General features: G+C 44.1%; 1 protein-coding gene across 1 annotated transcript; it reads left to right on the top strand.

Annotated features, from left to right (window-relative positions):
- Positions 1–15,592: 15,592 nt before the first annotated feature.
- On the top strand, positions 15,593–20,196 carry LECT2 (leukocyte cell derived chemotaxin 2). The gene is made up of 7 exons (XM_072348482.1): positions 15,593–15,683; positions 16,238–16,370; positions 17,323–17,474; positions 17,983–18,153; positions 18,869–18,986; positions 19,505–19,659; positions 20,001–20,196. Exons 1-7 carry the CDS (start codon positions 15,638–15,640, stop codon positions 20,189–20,191), a joined length of 966 nt encoding a protein of 321 aa, XP_072204583.1. The 5' UTR covers positions 15,593–15,637; the 3' UTR covers positions 20,192–20,196.
- The last annotated feature ends 277 nt before the right edge of the window (positions 20,197–20,473 follow it).

Below are 20,473 nucleotides of genomic sequence, written 5' to 3'. Positions count from 1 at the left end.
ATGTTGGAGCATCCTGAGCCAAAATAGAGCAGAATGTTATTTTGGGATGCAAAGCTTTGAAATCTGAATTCATTTAATTTATTATGATATACTGAAACTTCCTTAAAAAAAGAAAAGCGGGGGGTTGGGAGGGAGTAGCAGTTAATTTCTGTTAAATACAGCAGGCAGATGAAATCACTCCCTGCCAAGAAGATACTGCAACGACGTTATGTCAATAAACCATCTTGTAATGGGACACGCATAGCCAGGAGGCTGCTCCTGTCATCCTACAGACTTCGGATGAAACTCAGCTCACTGAAACCATGACGGAGCTCTGACTTAAAGACCAACCTCAGAACCACCCCGCACAGCTCAGCACCATCATTTCTCCAACAAGGTTGCAGGAGCTGCTTTCTCCTCCACCTCTCTGTCAGAACAACATGATGCACTCAATGTGAGAAAGCAGACACTGCCTGTGCCATCGTGCCCTTGTACGTTTCACATGGTGGTAATGAAAGAGAGGAACAAAAAACATTAGAGCAAGAAAGTGCAAGTTCGCCGCTGTGTATTTTGCAATATAGTACCCACGTTTCTGAAGTAAACCCAAGGGTTCATACAAGCCCTGTGGGCTCTCACAGTTAGGAGCACACTAAAAACATTTACAATTACAGTGCTGAGAAGCCAAGCGCAGCGCTGGGAGAACAGCAGAGTGTTTCTCAGGGCAGAAGGCAGAGGTCGCAGTGTCTCGCTTCAGTCACATCCTCAACAGCAGGAAAAGATGCTGCATCTAGGAGAAATAGAAAGGACGTGAAACAAAAACAGCACAGAGGAACTTGCACCAAGCCAGTCGTGGGATGGTGAGATGGACACTGGCAAGACACAGACATCCCATTCCCCACTATCTGCTCTGGGTGACTGCACACCAAGCAGAGCTTCACCCACTGATGTGGTTCTGGGGCATTGCCACCCGTATACATGCACACACAGACAGAAACACATGCACTCATAAGTAGGTATCACTGCAAGGAATCATGGGGGACATATGGCTTCATTTAGTCACAGTGGTTTTGTAGTTACAGTCGAGTAGATAACATGACAAGGCTCGTAATCGTTTCTGAGAGGGAATGATTTAGTAATGCAGTCTACACAGCTTGTAAAGGCTCCTTGATAAAGGGCCAGGAGAGCTGGAACAGTTTGGACCCATTTCCTTACCGCTGCTGAGAACAAATGCTGCAATGCGTTCGGAGGGCTGAATGGAAAATAATTGCCTTCATTATGCAAGTTCAACGTACAGACGTGTTCCTGGACAAACCACTTCTACAACCAGCCAGGTCTACGTAGTTCCTTCTCTGTAGGATGCAAGGAGTGGTGTTTTCCATTGGTTTCAGTCAGGCACTGGGGCAGGCACACGCTGCTGTATCTAGCAAGGCACGCACACATCTCTGACATCCACATGCACTTGGGTTTGTGGCTTTTTACACGAGACACAGGTGTGGGAATAGGTCTGGCAGGGGATGTCTGAGCGCACACAGGAGCTGGGCATAGCCATAGCTGGGGGAAAGGGGAGACATAGACTTTTATGGGATACACAGCATGTTGTAAAGCAAGATGGTTTGGGTCAAATCCAGCCCCTCTTGCTCAGACAAAGCGACCTCCTGATTTCAGTGGTGCAAGGTAAACAGAAACCGAGCTTCTGGCACCGACAGGAGGAGTCACAGAAGCTATTTCTTCATGCGATACAATAGGACTTTATATTAGAATTAGCCCCAAGTGCCTGGAAATCTGGAATTCAAATGAAGCAAAACCTCACTACAACTAAAGAACGGCTTAAAACCAAAGCTGTTTCCACCACTGTTCCTACAGAGCGGCATTGCCAGCTACTAAGAACATGAATAAGTGATGCTCTAACCTGGGAGGATGCCAGCAGGATTAGTCTGGCAGTTGCAGCACAACCAAGACAGCCACATTTCTTCATTATTAGTTTTTAATTCTTCTACGTCTGCATTTCACAACGCTTTGGCAACCGGCTGTACTCATCACTCTGACTCTCAAGCTGGCAAGCAGACACATTCGCTTTCTCCTTTCAATTCAAGGGAGGGATGATGGGTTAATTGACACGAGGAGGAGCACAGGGAGCTGCTGCGGAGCCCCATCGCAGTGGGAAGCAGAGCTCCCTCCTCCAGCTGCTGCAGGAGAGACGTTTCGTCCATGAGCAGGAACAAATATTTATCAGACAGCCTTTCCAGTCATATGGTCCTAATCCTCGCAGCAATGTGAAACTCCCAGGATGAGGTCATGGTTGTTTAATCACAAATCCCAAACTGTACTCTTTTTTTTTCTCTTTTCTAGAGGCCAGGTCAGGAAGGTAGGAGAGCTGAGAGCAAAGAACCCAAGAACACGAAGCACAAAGTCTTACTCCAGGGCACAGCAAGCTGTCAGGATGCAAGATATACGTTTCCAGCACCCACACTGTTGCTCTGAATTTTCAAGGCTCGTCAAAAATTCCAGTTGTCAAACTCCCTGAAAGCTCTTTTAAACAAACAAACATTCTCCAAAGTGAAAAAATGAAATGAATTAAAATTGGTTCAGGATCATCCGTAGCGTATTATTGCTGGGAGTACTTTCATAGGCGGTTGTGTCTTTGGTCAGCTCATCAGCCTTACTCTGGATCTCAGTGATTTACTCTTTAAAATGAGAATCAGGGAACTCCTCAGCCATTTTCCTCCAGCGACTTCTTGGAGCAGGAATTTCCCAAATTAGGAATCATATCTGAATCCTACCAAGGTCTGAGCCAACAGGCTGAATTCTGACTCATGGACAGACCCTTATTATTTTAGCCCAGAGGGCACTAAAAGAAAATATCTCAAAAACACGAGACACCCAGTGACATATTCCAACAGCAAGTTAAACACACAGACCAGCTATTCTCCTTTAGACTTGTCCTTATGTAAAGAAGGCATGTCATGCATTGGATAACATACCAAATCTTATGGGATGTTAAAACATGTGGCTCATCAGCATGCTGTACGGCAGCATGGTGCCTAGGAAGGTCACCTCCAGCAGGACCAAACCAAGGGCACGAGCACAACACATCTCAGCCATGAATGCTGCGCTATCAGTTACAAGGCTTCCCAGATCCCAGACAGGGAGAAATCTCTGTCAGAATAACCCGACAGTCAAGCCACCATGCAGGATGGAAAGTCAGGTCGCATCTCTATAGAACCAGCCTGTTCCTCTGCAGCTTTCTATAAGACTGAGCAACCTCTGAGCACCACGAAGCCAGCAGCCTGCTGGCCTGCAGCCAAGCACCTCCTGAGAACCTTCAGTTTACTTTTCTCCTTCTACCTCATCCCCTTTGAATCCATCAGGCGGGGAGATGAACGGTGCCACAGGAACCAGACCTTTCTGCTAAATCCCTTCCAGATGTTCAGAGCTGCAAACACGTCTGTCATTGACAAGAGCTTAATGATGCGTTGCTCCCCATTTACCAGCAGTGGCTACTGTTTCCTGGCAAAAAAAATGTGGTTCTTGCCCCCTCAAGCTGTTGCAAGGCTCACAGCATTCATTTTCACACCATTCTTCAAATGCATTTTGATCAGTGCATGGCTGGTGTGTTGGATCTGCCTTACATCCCTACCTGCTCAAAAGCTCAGGAGCTATTTCTCCAGGCTCAGTCAGCCTCAGACAAATCAGCACCATTCATAGTGCAGATTCCTGATGTTTCTCTTTCGCCATCCTTTCATTTTAATTAGCGGACTGACCTTGAAAAGTGCTGCGGGCCAGGAAAGACTTTCTTCCATGGAAAGCATCAGGGATGGGTAGGCAGGACCGACTGATGCAGCGTGGCTCACCTCACTCTCAACCACACCACCACAAGGAAATGATGTCCAGCAGCTCACCCACCTTGGCACAGGGGCTGCAGAGAGGTGCCAAGCCAAAACTCGGGCTGAAGGCTCTGAGAACTTCTCTTTTCACGTAGGTGCTTATTAACATAACCCCACTTGGGGATATTTCTTCCCTTATCCTCTGAATTACAGAAACCATTTCAGAGTTTGATTCCCATGAAGTTTGGGCATCGTGTCAGCTTTAAGAAGCTGAAAATAGTGATGGGTTCTTTACAGTGAGCAGAAGAAAAACCACACACACTACTCACAGTCTGTCATTTAGAATTACAAATGTAAAGTCCACTTTTTTGACATAATCCCCTTGATTTAAGCATGTGGTTTCTGCACACAGTTTCCATTAACATTAGTGTAAGTCATCTGGGCAGAGCTCTCACTAGTTGACAGGATGAAAGGTTCAGGTTCAATTCATGGAGCTTTATCCCTCGTCCCTGGGTTTGGGGCTCACCTGGGTGGGATCCAACCTGGGCTGCAGCCTCTGTGGTGGGAGTGAGGTGCACATTCCAGGCACCCAAAGCACCAAGGAAGGTTTGCAAACACCTCTGGAAGCAGCACTCCTGAGTGCAGGCTGGGAACAAGCACCAAAGATCTGCTAGGTGAAGCACAAAGCCAGATGTTGCTCACTCCTTGCACTGCAGGAGCCGTGAGCTGATGTTCTGCCTGGTGCCAGGCCAACTTCAGCCCAGCTCCCACAGCAACACACCGCAAATGGGGGAAGTGGAAAACAGAGCAACTCAGCAAAATCCCAGGGAGGTTCAGTTGCAAAAACACAAACGTGCTGTAAAAACATAGAGCCATCTCATCAAAGACACCGCTGCCTCATTTTAAGTCTTATTCATCAGCGGAGGATGGTTCCCATCACAGTCAGCCCAATGGCGACACCACCAGCAGTGAACCAGCACCACTAGGAAATGGAGATGCCCAACTGGTACTCACCAATCCCTACGCATCGATGGCAGCTGGATGTCTGGCCCAAACACTGCTTTAAGCCCCGTGCATCTTCACAGAGGATTTCTCACGTTTTTAGAGCAGAATTGGACTTTCCCCCTTTGGTCTGCCCACTGGGAAAAGTCTGGCACCAATCTTAGTCCCCGGTGGTATTGCCTCATGTTCTGCTTGGTCTGTAAAAAGCAGAAAATGAGGAAGAAAATGTCCCAACCATTAAATAAAAAGCATATGGTGGGGGAGCAGAGTCAAAAGTGTATGAAACAATGAGTGGATGAGCTAAGGCAGGTGAAATCCAGTCCATAAGATACTCATCAAGAAAATTTCCTGCTAAGTCTTCGCTCAAAACTCTCTTTATCCAGAAAAACATTTCCCTTCCTTTCAAGGGCTATCGCATTTTTCAGAATAAAAAGCAAATGAAGTGCCTGACGTGGGGAATCTGAGCTACTGTTTGAACCCTGTAAGCCCTTAAATAATTAGAGACATTCACTGGTATTACGTTAAGATGAATGATTCCATATAGTCCAAATGTTATCTGTGCTCTTAGTCTCAGGGTAACAGTAGGAACAAAGAAACATTGTACAGAAAACTCCCCGTGATCTTTTCATATTAGAAAAATGATGTAGTTGGTTTTGAAGATCAATGGAGTTTGTTGTTGTATTGCTATTATTCATGTACACTACGAAGGAACTTGGACAATATGTGGCTTGTGAGACGCAAGAAATAAGTTTGCTGCCACTATAGTAATAATCAGGATTTCTCTTCCATTCAGATCAGTGCTCGTGTATTATTCTTTCACATAGACAGACATACATACATGTTTGCAGTGTGTTACCATAAATCACATGCAAACGTTGAGCAGCTGCTTTATGGCAGCCAGGATTAGTGTGCTGTGGTTGTGTGACCTGCAGCCAGCACAGCACAGCACACCTTGCTGATAGAGTAACGGGGCACCCTGAGAAGGACAGCTATACTGGAGTGAACCTAGGTGTGCTTTGTGTTTTAAGATGAGAGGTGACTTGCCTTGCTAGTCTGCTCTCAGATGAGTCACGCTGCATGCAGTTTCGTTGGAAGAATACTTTCCAGCAACCATTCATTTGTCACTGTCTGCACTCACAGAGCCCAAGTTTCCCAGCCATATCCCCAGTGGGTGCATGGGGTCCATCACAAGGACACAGGTGGCAGCTGGCCCTGCATGCCTGCGCTTTGGGATTTGTGTATCTGCATCCCAAAAAGGGAGCCCAAGAGGAGAGCAAGGCAACCCTTCCTCTGAATAAACTGCTTACTTTGCTCTTGCTTGGCTGGCCATATTGCTAAGGATGGAGCCGTGGCTGCTGCAGATCAGCACTGCATTGCAATTGGCATTTCTCTGCAAACAGAAGTTACAGTGATGAAGATCAACACACAGTACATACATAAACATATAGCAGTTGATAAGAAACTAAGGATAAATACAGCAAATTCTTTTGCTTTTCAGCCCTATTAGATAACATATGGAAACAGATGCAGTTTAGTGCAGCAAGCCACATACCTGGGGGACTCCCAGTGCAATGCAGCCCAAAACCTCTTGCTGATGAGTTCCTCTCCAACACAAGCACTAGGAAAGTGCCTCACTCCAGGAGGAGCTTTCCTAGAAGAGGAGAGAGCTGGCACAGACCTACCTCCAAAGCAGGTGAACCCGGGGCTGCCAAGAGCACATTTTTGCACAAAGAGAAGGGAGAGGGTTGTAGAGGTGACAAAAGGAAGCCCACTTGGCAGCACTCATGGCTTTGTGAGAAACGTCCATCTCAGCAAGGCGAGGTGGGACCACAAACAAAATGTGGGAGACATGGCAACATCCCTGCAAATATTTTCCACATGTCAGAGCAGACAGCTAGCAATGAATGAAAAAGTACAAGTTTCACATACGTGCGTGTTTGGGGGTTTACTGTTTGCTTGTTTTTAAAGTAAAAAAATAGCACCACTTTCTATGTCACCCTTGCCAAGGGGTAGCTCTAATTCATTCCTTTGGCTGTTTCTGTTGAATTTTCCTCTCTACAATTTGCTAAACAGCCACATTTCCATGGTTACCACAGCTCACTACTGATACTCCCCAAACATACCACACATTTTTGCTGGAGAGCCATGAATGTAGACACGATGCCGAGCCAGTCACGCTCACCCAACTGCCCCAATGCTTGTGGCCATGGCAGAGCTGGAACTTTCTCCTTGCTTCGGGCACAGATGCCACACAGCCATCTCACATGGACTGAAATACTTGGCACAGACCATAGGACTGCACTGTGGGAGCCCCTGGCTGCCTGCTTTGGTACATCCAGCAGCATCTCCTGCTTGGGAAGCAGTGGTGGTTGAGTGGCCAACTCCCAACCCTCCAGCCCTGCCCCTGGTTTTGGCACACATACAGACCCAAGCACACACACGGATGGGTGGTTCTGTAGGCCAAAATTGCTGTGTTAAATTCAGACTATTATTATTAAACAAGCAATTACTAATTTCCACCAAGAGATTATATATTTTCCTCCTTTTGATGTCTAATAATTTAATTTCAATCTAGAGGTCATATAATTCCCTGCTTTTGAAGTCTAATGAGTAAATTGCACAGAAACCTCTGCAAAGCACAGAACACGTTAATAAATGTATAGTCCCTTTGTCCACGACTTCCAACTTTAAATCAAATGCACAACAACCAGATGTTTTTCACATTACTGCATTTCAAGGTTTTACTGGAAGTGATCTCATCATACATACTTAATGTAGGTGTCCAACTGTGCATGTTATTCATATCATGAATGAGACCTTGCAGCTTTAGGACACTGTGTGGCAAACCCAAGTATTGTTTAAAGTGGATAAAGTTGAAGCTAAGCTTGCCACTGGGATATGAAGGAGACCAAATTGGATGCAGTATACTGATTTTGATGAGTGTCAGAAGCGAGGAAATTATATCGCTCAAACATTTGAGCTTATTGTTAGGAAACACTGAGCCACTGTTTCTGGGAAAGATATTGAATTTAGCCGATCTAGTAAATCAAAGACTTCACTGTTTTTCTTTGAAGTAGGCAATTAACTGCAAATGCAAAAGATTGAGACCAGAGCAGAGGCAAAGCTGAAGCTAGAAGTATGTTTTTCAAAGAAAATTAAAAGAAAAAAAAAGCCTGCTTGCAAGGAGGGTGGAATTGTATTTCAGTAGGAAAACATTGCTTCACCACTTTTGAAGAAAATATATACAGTTATGCTAGGATTTGAACTTTCTGTTAGGAAGCGTGGCGAGACGGCAGAGCAATGCTGCCTTCCCAAAGGGATGCAGCTCAGGCTGTGCACCGCAGCTTCAGCTCCTTTGGTCATCAGGGGAATACTCTCTGTGGACTCTGACCACCAAACACTAATTACTCACCTACTAATTACCGGCAAGGAGCATGCTGAAAGTTATTAATGTCTCGCTAAGGGCAAGCTCCCATCTCTGGTTCACTGCAGAAGAGCTCGTCTTCTCATCTGCCACAGCAGCCCTCCTCCGGAGCAAGATGTTGAGTTGGCTCAAGAACACAAGAAATCTCTCAGGAAGGATTCTCAGGGGCCACTGTATTCTTCTTGGTTCCTTCCTCTGCTGGAAAACCAACCGGAACTCAGAACATGCACCATGAGCTGCTCTGAACCATGGGAGGCAAGGAAGGAGGATAAGCAGTATTTGCTTTGAGAAATGGGTGGAATTGTCTTTCCCTTCACACCAATTCATTGCAGCCTGCTCTGAAGCTACCATCCTACAGAGAACACATTCCTGTGCTGCTCTACCACAGCTTTCGGGGTATGTTCGATAGCCAAGGATCCCCATAGAGGAGCAGCCAGCAGAATGGACACCACAGGCCCTTCCCCATGGGGCCCATCTGGGACTCACACTACAAGCAGCAGTGAAGCAAGACTTTGGTTTCCTGTTTCAGAGATGAGTGCTGTTCACCCCATTTCCCAGCTTCTTCACATGGAAGGAAAAGAGGAAGTTGGAATGACTCATTTTTACATTTTGCCATGAAAGGAGTGTTGTGGAGCAGCAAATTTGTGCCTCTTGCAGCTGGGTCTGAGCAGGATGGGTGGGAGCTGTCCAAGTCTCAGTGCAAGACTGAGGATTGCATCGGCACATAGGAACAAAGAGTCACATTTAAATGAGGGGCTTTAACTCTTTTTAGATGAAAAGAGTTTCCAAACAGATTAGTACACCCTTTAGTGACATCTAGAGATGGCTCAGAATACATGGGTAAAATCACACAGCCACAAGAAGAACAGCAAATTGTCCCATGCTGTACTTAGACCAGAGCTGAGACCCTTGGCATGGCCTTGGATGCTGGTAGAAGCACTAGGTCTGAATATGGGCACTCAGTGAAGTTCCTACAGCAAACAGATCACTTTTTGGCACTAATTAGGTTAATACCCAACAGCAGCTGAGGCAATAAGGGGTGCTCTGTCCCATACAGATGGCACAGCTGAGGGCTTGGCTCTCTTCCTTTGCAAGGGGAATAAATGTGGCACAGTGTTTTCATGCCACTCAACAGCGCCCTTCAATAATCTCTGTAAGCAGCATGTGGCAAGGAGAGTTTGCAAATATTTTTCACAGGGAGCACAATTTAATTTAGATCCGTAGCTCATTATGAAGAGAAGACAGAGACTGCATCCAATTAGGCTGCATTCAGTTCATGTTCCAGGTCTTAAAAAGACCATGAGATCCCCATTCCCATCTGAGATGTACTGTTTGCATGTTGAATATTTGCAGAGGAGGTTTTGCAAGCCATCAGATGACTTTTGCAGTCCTTGTTATTCCCATGCCAATTGCTGTCAATCATAACCGGCGCTGTAAAATAAATAAATCCTGCACCACTGCAAAGGGGTCAGGAACCTGCTGGAGCTCTGGCATTTGCATCACACTGCTTGCCAGTGAGTGAGCTCAGCACAAAGCCCACTGCTATGAGAGTAACACGGCCCTGAACCGCTCAGCCTCCAGCATCAGCCCTGGGTCTGTGGTCATATGAGAGCTCATAACGCAGGGAAAGCAATGCCCTACCCTTGTTACAAACACTGTGCAGACTCTGAGAACAAAGCTCCTGTCCACTGCTTGCCCTGCTGCCTACTGATAGGCATTCCATACAGTTGGATATTGAAGAGTTCCCAGAATGATCTATAACACTGTTACACTTTTCTCTGAAACTGAGAGATGTGGGCATTAAATAATTCTGGTTTTCAGACAGCAGAAAGCCCCTGAAATCTCTTCTCCCCTTCTTTTTTTCTTTTAAAATAAAGGGAAGCAAGGGCTGAGCACACCCTCGGGGATCAGCTGTGCAGACTCGAGAAGCAGCTGCACCCTCTGCTGGAAGCTCCGAGCAGAGTCGTGCAGGCCGGGCACACGAGCTTCCTGCATGATGTTTGTCCAATACAAGAGGTTTTCTTTCCCTCCACCCCAGAGCACCCACCAGCCACCTCAAACACAAAGGCTTTGGGACCAGAGGTTTTCCAAGGCCACGGCTCTCTCCTTTTACATGTTATCACTGCTAAACCAAAGCCATGTGTCCAAGCAGGGCCTTGCAAACAAGCAGGATTTTCTTATCAGAGCTGCAGGAGAAAGCAGGCAGCCTGCAAATACTTGATTGCTTCCTAAAAGAGAAAGGAAAGAAAGAAAGAGACTTCCCTAGCCATCACTGCATCAAAGCAATGGAGCCTGGGAAGGATTTAATTAACCCTCAGCAGCCAACAGAAGGAAATAGCATAGCACCACAGGCTGCTTTCCAAGAGAAGCCATACAGGAAAGCTATCAGCAGCCCAGCGATAAGATACGGGGCAGGGAATGAGCACAGATTTAATGGCACAAGAGGGATTTACTGCAGATCCTCTCTTAATGGCACAACATCGTTATCAAACCCAAAGTACACCTTCAGCTGTGGGTGGCTGATAATGCCAGTAGCATTTACAGCACTGCAAAGCAGCAGTGTCACCCCCAGGTATACCAGGAGGATGATGGATGTGCTCAGGGTGCAGCACAGATCCTCAGCTCTGATGCAGCCAAAATGGAAATGCTGCTCCTGGATACACATTGCTAGCCTTTAAATGGAATGCTCCTTCTAGTTAAAGCAAGAATTAATTTGGGTGACCTCAGCAGCCAGCTCTGGCCACAGCACTTGTGTCTCATTGCTCAGACCAGGAGATCGTTTTCTGGCTCATCCATGTAACCACATTATTGGTGTTACAACAGGTTAATGCCTCACTATGAATGCCAAGAGGTTTGTGCTGACACCAGCAATCAGAGCCTGTGCCCCAACACTGCCTATGGAAGCAGCTCCTTCACTGCTCATGCAAAAGCCACATGCAATGGAAATATCTCCATAAGAGAAATGTTATTTAGATAGACCACTAAATAATCGCACAAAAGAGAGAGGTTTCCACCTGAACACATTTGAGAGAATAGCTGCTTTTCCCTAATCAGAATCATGGCAGCAAGGAAGGATTAGTTTGATGTAGAGTCAGCAACTTTATCCACAAATACTAAAAATACCCTTGGATGGGTAGTGGAAATGTGATAGCTGAAACACTCTGCTGTACTTTAGGCTAGACAGCGGTTGCTAATGGTATGGTTTCTGCCCCAAGCCCTGCCAAAGGGCTCCTCCTACACGGCCCTCATTTCTGCAATGGCAGAACTCTGCCAGCCCCAACACAGCACTTCTTCAGCAGGTCTACAGGGATCCTCGTCCTTTCTACCTCATTTGTATTATCACTTTGTCCCATGAGGCTGCAGTCAGAGGTGGGACCCCTAACTCTGAAAATCCTATATACCTAGACTGTGCCCTTTTCCTTGTCTGAGCACTGAGGGACTTTCAGAGGGTTCAGCAAGAAGTTAGTCTTTCTCATGAGATCTGATGTGAGCAGCAGAAAGCTTTTCCTCTGTGTTCCTTTATAATCCCTACTAAAACCCGACTCAGACTTTACTAGCATATTGATAGAGGCACAGTAAATTCGAGGTGTTAGCTTCAATGGGAGCTGCACACCAGCACAGGGCATCTTCAGTTCTCACTGGGCAAAGAAAGGCTGTGCACTCACAGCACGATGCAAATGCTCAATGCCATGAGGCAGCGAGCCTGGAGGCTGGTTAGCTAGCACAGCCCAGTGGTTTCCCAGCGATACTACAACAAAAAGGTGCAGACAGAGCTCAATTCAAAAACCTCTCATCTCAGCCTACACTAGTGGTCAGGAGCCTGATTATAGATTAAGAGCAATTTGTTTTCTTTTGTGCCAGATTGTTTTTCACCATGAAAGCCCACATCAGTTGCACGGGTAAATAATTCTACAGTTAATTTTTAAGTTATAACTCCAATGTTAATGATGAGAACAAAATGTATTTTCTTTAATGGCATGATGCACAAAAACTCAGCTGGGAAGCAAAGGCCCAGCAGCGATTTGTTCCCAGGTTCAACAAGAAGGGCAAGGCCAAAATGTTCTTCAAAATAAATCTAGGAAGAGAACTGCAAACCTATAATTACCATCCCACAGCATAGCCAAGAAATAAGACATGGTTCTTGCTTATCCAGTTCTCTGGGACTGCACACCCAAAGCAGAAGGGCTTTATGGACCAAGCGATCAGATTTTGGGCACTGGAAGCAGCAGAACATGTAGAGAAGATGATGTGGCAAACCAGCCCTCTTACTGATGCTCCTACCCAGGGGATTTGCTGTCACTTCCCACTAGTATCTCAGCTCTCTGTCTTTTTCTATTTATTATCACATCTTTAGAAGAAAATTAAACCTTTATACCATTTGTACGATGGATGCACCACTAACTGTACCTGACTTCTACCTACAAAATGAAGCTTGACACGCTTCACTTACCATCTGTTCCTTCTGCTTGCAAGAATAGCAAGGAATATTTCTGAGCTGCTTCTGTACACATATGCCAGGCCCCAACCTGACAGGGCGAAGCACCCAGTGGAAGGCCCATGCTTGTTTTCAATCTCTGAGTCTCAGATATCTCTTCAGACACCCACAGAAGAATGAGCTTGAGCAGACAGTTATGACATCTAAAAATTGATCATACTGCAGAGTACATAGTGAGAATAGTTCTCTTACCACCTCCAATATGCTCTAACCATCTTAGAATCAATTTAAAAGTCATATGAGATATAACACTGAGCAGTTATGAGCAGAGGTACTTCTAAAACATAGGTTTGTATGAGCTGAAAAGGTTGATTAGTAACCCAGTTAAACCTTAGTTTAATTAATCCTCCTAAGTACTGGAGCACTGTCCTGAAAGCTGTGCAGAACTGCCCCTGAAGAAGGGAAGGAACCAAAAGTCTCCTATTTGCTAGGTGGGACCATTGGCTACTTGGGGGAAAACATGGTGAGGAACCAAAACATCATCACCAGCACAAACACCAGACCTAGCACCTTCATGAAGCTTGTTTGAAAAGGAAAAGTAGTTAAGAATGGCATTTCTTTCAAACCAAAGCAGCCATAATATCACGCTCACAAATAAAGCATGGAACAGTTCAGGTTGATGTTGGAGGCACATAGCAAGGCCTTAATGAACCCAAAGAGCCATTCTGATAACCAAACTCTGTCCTTCTCCAAAGTCTGTAGCTGTGAGCATCATCAGCCATGAGCACCTACCTTTGAGCCCAATCCTGTCAGAGGGGAGGAAGTAGTGCAACTGCAGCTCCATGCAACTATGTGGTTGGTTCCATATCCTTCTGTTGGTGTGTACTAAGGGCCCAGCTGGGCTCTTTCACAACCACACCTCCTGACTGTTGGATTAACGCCTCTGTTGCCCAACGCAGGAATCCCACCAGCATCAGTTCACAGTCCCATTGCCCAACAGGACAGGCCTGCAACTCCCTGAAAAAACAGAGTACTCACTGAGAAGCCTGAACCACCATAACACAAGCTTGAAAAACGCCTTTTTCTTTTATTAAGGATAGTCTACCAGAATTGCACTATATATGTTATTGTAGCAAAAGGCATTTTAACATGGTTTACAAAGAACAGTGCAAGATACAATATAATTAAGATTTCTCACAAAGAAAAATTTTAAAACACATACATGGCTACAAGCAATGCAAAGTAAATTCTGTAACACAAATGTGATGGGAAAAATGCAAAGATGGGACCTCAGGGCAGCACCTGGCATTGCACCACCTCCTGAATGGAGGTTCTGGGCTCTCTTGTCCTCTAACAGTTGTCTGGGGATTGAAAATAGGTGACAGACAGCAGCTATGGAAGTTTGTTGGCATGCACAAATATTGTTATGCAGACAGGTGCAGAGCTCTAACAAGTTCTGGAAGTTCCAAGTAATTTAACCAAGACATACAATCTAAGATCCAACAAATGTAGATGACAACCTGAGGTGTGTTGAAGTCAAGAGGGAGGGAGGGACCTAGGTCATAGAAAAGCACAAGCTGCCTCGTGAGGCTCGGGTCATTTCTTGCTGGGAGGGTGCAGCTCTCCATCTGAGCATTTCAATAGCTGGAGAAATGAAGGCGAGTAAGCCTGGAAAGATACAAACAAATTTATAGGAATACTTGTTTGGTGACTACAAGTGTAAAAAACAGTATTTCTTTCTGGCAGAACAGATGAGAAAGCAGCAGGGATAAAAATCACTGAAGTCACTTGCAACAATGCCAGGGAAGACCAAAATATTCCAAGGAGCTAATACCAGCTGTAAAAAAGGTTGGAAGCACGAGGCAGGAATTTGTCTCCAGCTGTTTGTTACATGGAGTTTTTTTGGGAAAACACAACATGCAGATGCTCTCTGTCAGCTAGAAACATCTGTTTCTCCTCTGAACAAAACATGCGGGCCTTCCAGGGGTCACTGTCTCTTGGAGTACTGGATAGCTTACGGGAAAGCTCCATGACTTCTTTAAATGTTGTGTTAACTAAAACGTATTCATAACGAAAATCTAATGCCCTTCTATAAGAAATACAGAAAAGTTGAATGGAAGGAACAATTAAAAGACATTTATCAAGGCATTAATCAGCCTGCCTAACAGCTCAATAGCCAAAGTTAAGCAGATGCTAGATGAACCACTAGAAAACTTATTCGTTTGTGTTTTTTTATTAAACTCCATGTCAGTTATGCAATGCAACTGTGGCTTGCAACCATCCCTTTCAGAATCTGAAGAGGTTCTAACAAGAATTTCACTGTCAAAAAACAGGGTTCCAGAGAAAAGATTCCACGGACTGGTGTCCAGACTAGGTGAAAATATCAGATGAACAGGAAATCAGATTTCTATGCAAAAGCATCTTCGCTTCTTAGCCTAAGTGAATACGTGTACTAAAACAAACGTTACACCTTGTGTTCTCTGCTGTGCTGTTAGAAAGCCATAATGGGCACATACAGCTGGGGAGGAGGTACTGGAACCAGCAGAGAAAGACAAACTGGTGATGCTCACAACAGACAATACACAGAGTTTTGCCCATCTTCTCACACTAGCTGAATCTTCTGGATCACATTCTTGTTTCCTACCATTTTTGGCCTAAGTGTGTCCTCACTTGGGGAAAGAAAGTGTTAAGAAATGGTTCAACCAAAGCTTCCTGAAAAGTGGGATGGTTCGTTTCCATCTGTTAATGTGAGCTAAGACACCCGTTACTTTACCTGTCTTTCCCAACCAGCTCTAAAAAAACCGTTATATTGTACAGATATCTTCAGTGCCTAATATGGCAATGCTGTCAGCCCGGAGCTGTAACACTTGGCTCAGGACTGATTGGCCAATACAACAGACTCACACTTTGGAAAACACATAAATACAACAGAGAGCTACTGTAGGATGTCTTTGACTCACTCAAAGGCACGAGATGCCAGCCCTCAGCCTGATCGCCCTGCTCAGCCTGGTGTCCACTGGTGAGTTGGGAATGCCCTGGTGTGGTTTGTCTTGAATCTGTACAGACAGACACTAATTACTAAACTGATTTCAACATAAAGCTAAGCTCTTTAAATCTGTTTTTATGATGAACTATAGTAATGTGTGCTAGCATAACTATTACAAAAAAGAAAAAAGGGAATGTTTTTACAAATAGAGCTATACTGAAGTATTTTGGTTTCATGGAAAAAGTAGTTGGTATTACAGCAGAAACTAATACTAGAAAGTTGTGTCTACAGCTTTACTTTTTTTTACTTTATGTACCTTTATCAAGGCACAAGGTTTCCAGGAAAGCAGTCAAATATGCATAACAGGTTGCTCAATGTTCTTATAGCTGCAGTTTGGGACATTATGAAAGTCCACAAACTGTCATTTACCTGTAATTAAGGAGGAAACCTCTCCTCTGTGGCAGAAGTCATGACAGGTGTCTTCCACCTTAAACACTGCATTTTGCAGCTTACCACTTTCAGTTGTACGACACTAACACATTCCTATTTCTTTTTTTCTCTCCTGTTTTTCTCTTCTGCATGGGCAGCTTTTGGCAGTCAGTGGGAGGTGCACCCTCCCCAGCAGCAGGGCAGGCACTGGGCACAGATATGCAGCGGGAACCCTTTCAATAAAATCCGGGGCTGTGACAGATATGGCTGCGGCAATTATGGAGCCAACAGGTAACAGGGTGGGCAGCAGGGACCTGGAGCAGGGAATGCATCGTGGCTTTCCTACACTAAATGTTCACAAAGAAAGAATGAGATTTAACCAACATGTAAAACTGAAAAGCTTGCTATTAGTTTGCCCTCCTTCTCCAAGATGTAAGAACAATATGCAAAATCACCGGTAGCACCTCTCATACATCATTCATTGATACTTCTGCTATACTCTGAATGAAAGAGAACTTCTCTGTTTTCTCTGACTCACTTTGAGACATTACTTAGCAATGTCACTAAAGGATATCAATGTGATTTTGACTAACAGATGTGTGGGTAAGTAGTAAAGAAGAGAGACCACTACATAAACTAGCAGGCTGAGTAGGAACAGTAATGGAAAGCATTCCAAGGACTAGTGTAATTCATCCTTGATTCTTATAGAAGAGATACTTTACTAGCAATCATCAATAGAGTTTATAGGAAGCCCCACAAATTACTTTACACAAGCTAAAGCTCTGCAGGCACCATAGTCACTGCATGGACACCTTATAACCGGGAAGGTTGTGCTGTCCTAAAAAATGCTCCCAGGCCCTTCCAGCTCAGGATATTCTGTGATTCTATGATTTCCAGCACAGAACCACATAATTGCTAAGTGAGAAAATGCCAAATATATCATTCTATTTGACATGGCACAGATGCACTGTGGGGTGGAACAGGGGTATTGTGATGGTCTGGCATCCTGTGAATTTGGGAGAATTAAAAACACTACTCATTAAAGTTGGAAATTCTGACCCCGTTTAAAGTGGGTCACACTAATACAAACACTTTGCAATAAAAATACAATTGAAACCACTAACTTCACCCAGTTTCACTGCAGATGTGAAGTCTTATATTTTTAGCACTAAGTACAAAGCTTCTCTAAGTGATCTATCTATTAGGCCTGACAGACTGCATAATTACTTCATTATATCTTCAGACAGGGTAAAGGAGAAAAGCACAAAGGCGTGGATGTCATCTGCACTGATGGATCAACAGTGTACGCTCCCTTCAGCGGCCAGCTCTCTGGACCCATTCGATTCTTTCATAATGGAAATGCTATTGATGATGGAGTCCAAATCACTGGGTCAGGTAAGTAAAAACAGCACATATGTCACAAAGCAGGCACAAGCAATCTTATTTACCCGAGTACGGTATTTCCACTCTTCTTCAAGTCAAGCAGATTGTTGATGTAGTCTCTCTTGTTCTCACACTGAAGCATAACTACACTGCTGTTCAGAAATACCAAGAGCTCCAGCAGGATACAGCCTTTTTCTTAGAGAGAAAGAGAAGAAAGCAGATGAAAAACACACAGCAGAAAAACAACCCCAAGTCAGACAAAGGAAACAGTAAAAACAAAGCATCTGAACTCCTCAGTTTTGCTGAGGCAACATTTTCCTGTCCCGGCTTTCCAACTTCCTCTTTTCCTTTTTCCTATAGGGATGTGAGCACTCTCAGGATTGCTGGTACCTTGACTCCATTTCTGCTTCACCACCATAGACCCCAATAACAGCCCAGTGAGGAAGATTTCTTGCACTCTGCCTCAACAGATGCAGCTAGCATCTCCTGACCTTTTCCTCTTCCTTCCTCTCTTTTCCAGGTTACTGTGTAAAACTAGTCTGCATTCATCCCATCAGATACCATGGCCAAATCCAGAAAGGGCAACAACTTGGAAGAATGCTGCCAATGCAAAGAGTGTTTCCTGGCATTGTGTCTCACATTCATGTTGAGAACTGCGACCAGTCTGATCCTACTCGTCTCCTCAGACCTGGTAAAAAAAAAAAAAAAAAGCAACAAACATTTGTGTTTTATCATGAATATGTTTAAAGACAAATAACAATAATATCAAACAACAGGAGTCTCCTCTGTCATAGGGTCTGCTTCAAGAGCAACATCCAAAAGAGAGAAGACATGCACTATAGCATAAAAAGGCCATAGAAAGCAAGGAGCGTGTATTAGCTTATCAAGCTTTGTTTCTCAGCCCTCACTTGTCTCCCACAGGACAACACCACAGTCAGATCTCTCTTGATTCTTCTAATTACTAGCAATGCCTCCTATATTACATCTTAACTTGATCAGACTTTAAATTTGCACTTTAAAACAATCACCCTAAAGATTTTGGTGATGATGCAGAATGACTTAAGGACTTTGATTCCATTAGCATAGACATAGAATAAGAAAATTCCAAATCCTCTCCTGCCCCTCTGTTTACACTCTAGTATACAACTGCGATAATCCTGTTATTTTCCCCCCCTTGGAAGCATGTTCTTTATATCAGCTCACCCTAATTACAAAGCACTAAGATGCAGTTTGAGGCATTCATTCCACTTACCAAATGGGTGACAAATTTTGTGGAGGATCAAACATCAACTGAACATACAAGATGTAATTCCAGCACGTTCCTTCCTAACTAAGATGAAAATGTAGTAGTTGCAAATATTAAAAAAAACCTACCTTTATTTATTTCCTGTTTCTGTATTTCATAGATGTTTCACCACCATTCCCACAGCAAGATACTCGCTGGGCTACAGTATGCGCTGGGAATCCTACAAATGAGATAAGAGGCTGTGATAAATATGGCTGTGGATACTTTGGAGCTCCGAGGTACTATACTTTGAACATGTGGGGTATTATTATTGCTACTGTTGGAATAGGATAGAACTCTGTTTAAGCTCTGAAAGTTTAGGTTGAACGTGAGGGAACACACGCTGCAAAAGTAATGTAGCACTAGAACAGGCTGCCAACATTGTTTATGAAACCTCTACACTTGGAGGTGTTGGGACAGACAAAGCCATGCCTGACCTGGTGTTGGGAACAATCCAAGCTGAAGGTAGGACTAAACATCCTTCCACAGGTACCTTCCAACCAGTTCTTCTATAGCTCCTGAGTTCTATTTCAAAGCTAGGGAGAAATATGTCTCCACCCACATGATTCCCAAAGCTGTAAATTTAACAGACTATATAACATTACCTTACCTATCAAAACAGAATTTCTACAGATTCTTCTGGTCAATCACAGCAGCACCATCTTACCACTACCAACCTGTTTTCAGAACTTGCTAAGCAACCTCTCTGCATAATGTTAGGTCTGGCAGACTTCTCTAATTATATATTTGTTTTCAGACGCAATGGTAAAGGAGAGAAGCACAGGGGTGTGGATGTCATCTGTGCCGATGGTGCAACTGTGTATGCTCCCTTTTCTGGTGAGCTGTCTGGACCCGTTAAATTCTTTCATAATGGAAACGCCATTGATGATGGAATCCAAATCAGTGGATCAGGTATACAGCTATTCTCATTTATTTTACTTAACAGTTCCTATCAACTCAAGCTCATGCAGGACACTTTCCCTCACAAGTAGATGAGTATATCAGCAAAGCACACGTTTCCAGGTGCTGTATCTCCACATTCAAAAATTTCTGCTCCTTTCTTAGGATGCAAATATAAACATTCAATCTTAAAGACAATAAGGGAAGATTTTGCTTTCATGAACTATTATTTTTGATAGTACTGCACTTAGAAAATTGCTATCCCGTGGAAAGGACAAGAGTTTTTCATATAGAATACAGCAGAACAAATGTACATCATCTGATTTTTTTTCCTTCCTCTTCTTTTTAACCAGGTTTCTGCGTAAAACTGCTGTGCATCCATCCCATCAGATACAATGGTAGGATTTCTAAGGGACAAGTCCTTGGCAGAATGTTGCAAATGCAAAGAGTATTTCCCGGGATCACATCTCATATTCATGTTGAGAACTGCGATCACTCAGATCCTACTAGAAATCTTGAAAGGGGGAAAGGGAGAAGAGAGTGAAATGGAAGTGTAATAAGTTCTGAATAAATACATCTCAGCATTCAAGGGCTGTTTTTGTTCTCACATGGATGGTCTATGTCAATGAAAGAAGAAAAAATGTACTTCACAAATAGAATAAAGTGTCCACAGCAGGCACAACAATAGATTGCTGATACAATATTTTGGGCCTTACTTAATATTGTGAGGCCCCAGCATCAACATCTCTGCCAGGTACCAGCGAGGTACTGATTTCTAAGTATTAGTAGTTGTGAATATTGCATCTTAGGCTATCTTACAAGCTTT

This window comes from Excalfactoria chinensis, chromosome 13, assembly GCF_039878825.1.
Source record: "Excalfactoria chinensis isolate bCotChi1 chromosome 13, bCotChi1.hap2, whole genome shotgun sequence".
Taxonomy (NCBI): Eukaryota; Metazoa; Chordata; class Aves; order Galliformes; family Phasianidae; genus Excalfactoria; species Excalfactoria chinensis.
The sequence above is the reverse complement of the archived record's forward strand: the minus strand, read 5'-3'. Positions and strand labels throughout refer to the sequence as shown.

Coding starts and splice junctions, on each gene's coding strand:
- LECT2 (XM_072348482.1), top strand. CDS start 15,638: ATGCCAGCCCTCAGCCTGATCGCCCTGCTCAGCCTGGTGTCCACTG. Junction 18,987..19,504: donor GGATACTTTGGAGCTCCGAG/GTACTATACTTT, acceptor ATTTGTTTTCAG/ACGCAATGGTAAAGGAGAGA. Junction 19,660..20,000: donor AATCCAAATCAGTGGATCAG/GTATACAGCTAT, acceptor CTTTTTAACCAG/GTTTCTGCGTAAAACTGCTG.